The sequence below is a fragment of the Fulmarus glacialis genome, unplaced genomic scaffold, assembly GCF_000690835.1.
Source record: "Fulmarus glacialis isolate BGI_N327 unplaced genomic scaffold, ASM69083v1 scaffold15449, whole genome shotgun sequence".
NCBI lineage: Eukaryota > Metazoa > Chordata > Aves > Procellariiformes > Procellariidae > Fulmarus > Fulmarus glacialis.
In genome coordinates this window covers 499-4163 of record NW_009235315.1, presented here as the reverse complement: position 1 = coordinate 4163, position 3665 = coordinate 499, and the positions used below count along the sequence as shown (strand labels likewise).

Below are 3665 nucleotides of genomic sequence, written 5' to 3'. Positions count from 1 at the left end.
AAGTGGAGAAGAATAAATAAAAACAAAAAAGCCATAAAATCCTGTTCCTTTTCCTGTATCTATTCTCAGAGAGAAGCAGAAAGTACGTGAATGGAATGGACCTTTTTAACAGTTCTGTGTGGGTTTTTTTACACATACATATGTATGTATATATATTGTACTCTATACACACATATACATAGAGCTTATATATCATATACCTATATTATATATTAATATTATATTATGGATCTAGGATATAGCTATATATCTAGTAGAGAGATATATCTATAGCAACTTTTCCAGAGTAGCCTGGCATCTTAAAGTGATCCTATCTCATGTCGTATTTCTTTAGGCAGCAGAAAATCCCAAGAGCTTTCAGGCACTGCTAGAGCTATGGACTTATAATTAAATAAACTTAGTATAAGTTCTCTAATTGCACAATTTCACTGTTTTCTTTTGAGCTTTTCATAGTGGCCTTCATACGAAGACAAATATAAAGCAGCTCTTTTATAACACAAGATTTCTGATATAGGCTTAATAATACTGACAATCATGCTATATTCATTTTATAAGCATTCTCCCAGCCTAACACATGGATTACATAAGCAAAGTGAAACTGGAAGTTCTTGAACCCCCACCCTCCGTAGAAAATTCTAGGCTTTTAGTACTCTCCACATCCACCCCCCCTTAGATTCTATTCCAAATTATTTCACAGAAAAGTATTAGGAAAATACTTTGTCTTTTTAAATATAACTGAAAGAAGTAATAATGCTATCAGAATTATAATCAGCCAGCTTTTTGCCAACTAGCATCTACTGTTCCATGAACAACTGCTTGGGAACCTACAGACACAATAGATTTCTTACCCAAAAAGAAGTTCTGCAACTCAGATTTCTTACACTTACAGCTTTAATTTGTTTAATAAACATGAACGACAAAACATGTTTATCCAGACAATATAATTACATCAAGAACAACTGTGAAGGTCATATTAAAAACTTTGCTAAATTTCACCATTTACCTAGTTATTGTTCAGCTTTTTGGAAATTGTTCATTCAGTGAAAACTGACATACATTAATTTTACTTTTCTTGATGATGTGCTGCACACTAATTCACACACCAGCAGAATTCTAGTTACTTTTGGTACATAACACCACGGAAAAAATTTAGTTAAACGAAAAGTCAGTTTCTGTTTTTAGACCAACTGACCAAGCTTGAAAAAGACAAGCTTTTGGTAATGTTAATTCTAGGCCAAAAAGATTTCTTACTTTTTCCCTGCTAGAACAGTTGACCTAATAATAGAGATTGGCTCTCCTCCTAAAGCTTTCATTGTTTAGCTCCCTATGTTAACAACAGTACTAATGTTAATGAAATGCTATTATGCTCTCATTAGCTTTCCACAAAATCCACGTTTGCTTTAGACTTCACAAAGAACATTTCTAGAAAAAAAAACCACCTTGTGCATAATCAAATGCATGTTGGTCTTAACTTTGTATTACCTGTGAATTATTCCTTTCCCATGCAAATACTCCAGGGCTGATACAATTTCAGCAGTATAAAACCTGGTACAGGTCTCATCAAATGAGCCAATTTTGCGTATATACTTTAGCAGCTCTCCGTTTTTGGCATAGCTAAGCCCAAAATCTGAATTTAAGTATAGTTAAGGTCTATCACTAAACCATTCTAAACAGAAATCCCCACACCTCATTCCAAAGACAAGAATAATACTAAAAATACACAAACAGTGGGGAAGAAGTGAAGTTGGTTAATTTGAAACTTTACATGGTACGAACCCAAAACAATTTCTTAAATATATTAACAGTCTAGGACACAGGTCCCAATTTCTTAGCATAGCAAAGACTATATATAGAGTTAAATTTGTAGTTTTTCCAGACAGTCACCTGAATAATTAATTTAAACTGTAAACATAATTGCCTTCAAAGAGAACTATTTACAGTCATAACGAGCATTCAACCTAAGTTTAAAATTGCCCCATCATCTGGAAAGTTCCAAAGTCAGCCCAGTGTTCAATGAGCAAATGTTTACATTACAAAAGAGAGCCCCTGTAAGTTCTGTTGGTGCATGTGCGTATGTATGTATGTACATACACACACAATATAGGGCCTGTTCGCACTGCTAGCAGCCTCTGTGAAAAACACAACTACTTATGACCCCAGAAGTAGACTGATCTATCCTTTTACCCTTGGCACAGCCAATTCAAAGCAGGAAGTTTAGAAGGAAATTCACATGATTAACATTTTCTTCACAAGAAAAAAAAAGCTGACTGCAAACCAATGAGCTTTCAAGATGAAACTGCACTTTGCAATTACTGCTAGAGAGATAACTTGTGAAACAGTGGCCCAAATAGAAGAGTTTCAGCTTTCTATCATTCAGATTATTCTGTAAGCACTTTTACATAAGAAAAATTTTAATAGATCTAATTGTTCAAATAAGAAATAGTAGTAAATATAGCTGGCTACCCCTATTTTAAACACAGGAATTGTGGTGTTTTACTGTATATATCCGAAATAAAACATTTCTAAAACATTTCCCATACACCCCCCAATTATTTATTTTTTTTTTAAAATTATTTTAAACTTAGATTGTGGCAAGTCGCCCTTCAGCATTTACCACATGAACAATATAAGTTACTGTTTCATTCATCTCCCCTGTCCCACAAGTCACTCACTCTTCTCTTTGAGGGGGCACACTCATTCTATTTGCTTAATTTCTATTAAAACCATGACTGCAAAAATTGCATTGCAAACATTAAGATATTTTAAATACCTCAAGTTATTTTCATCACTCCTGTTAGACAATGTGTCAAAAGAACCAAAACTGGGAATTGTTACTTTTAAGAAAGCATTACAGCAAGTTTTAAAACGCAAAGGATACATAGCTTTTCATCATCCTGAAAGGTGAAGTAGAGTTTCACAAAAAAAGGGTGATCCAGGCGGGACATTACATCTCTCTCTCGTGTCACATATGGCACCTTGTTTTCTTTTATGATATGACGTTTTTCTAGAATTTTAACTTAATGAAAAAAAGACAAGAGTGTGAAAATGCAGGTGGTACAACCAAATGATGTCCATCTAAGTAATTCGTTTGGGTTTTTTTTTGTTAGATAAAATTATCATCAAGCCACTGATTCTGTCTTTTGAATAGGTGTTTTGTAACAGGACTACATTGATATTGTATTTTTAAAAAGTTCATGTTGAAGGAGTCAATACTTACTGGCATATTCTCTAGAACTTGCCAATTCTCGAGCCAAGACAACCTGTTGCCAGAGGAGAGAAAATATATTGTAACCATTCATTAAAGACATACACTAACATTGATTTTGTTCTTCCAGTAGGTATTTAGAATACTGATTGTCCAAATAAGCTATCACAACTGGAATCAGCAAAATATTTAAGCATGTCATTCGGGATCTGCTTGATAGAGTGCCATGCGATAAATCCTTGAAGGGAAGAGGGCCCCAAGAAAGCTGCTTAATATTCAAGGATCACCTCCTCCAAGCTCAGGAGCGATGCATCCCAACAAAGAGGAAGTCAGGCAAAAACGCCAGGAGGCCTGCATGGGTGAACAAGGAGCTCCTGGACAAACTAAAACACAAAAAGGAAGCCTACAGAGGGTGGAAGCAAGGACAGGTAGCCTGGGAGGAATATAGAGAATTTGTCCG

At 34.8% G+C, this 3665-nt stretch overlaps 1 protein-coding gene across 1 annotated transcript in view; it reads right to left on the bottom strand.

Moving 5' to 3' along the window:
* PDPK1 (3-phosphoinositide dependent protein kinase 1) overlaps positions 1 to 3308 on the bottom strand; it is an 11913-nt gene extending 8605 nt beyond the window's left edge. Inside the window, exons 1-3 of the mRNA XM_009585986.1 lie at positions 3218 to 3308; positions 2879 to 3016; positions 1483 to 1627 (exon numbers count right to left, since the gene is read on the bottom strand). Of these exons, the coding sequence (XP_009584281.1) occupies positions 1483 to 1627; positions 2879 to 3016; positions 3218 to 3308 (374 nt within the window). The remainder of the gene's footprint in view (positions 1 to 1482; positions 1628 to 2878; positions 3017 to 3217) is intronic.
* Between the last annotated feature and the right edge of the window lie 357 nt (positions 3309 to 3665).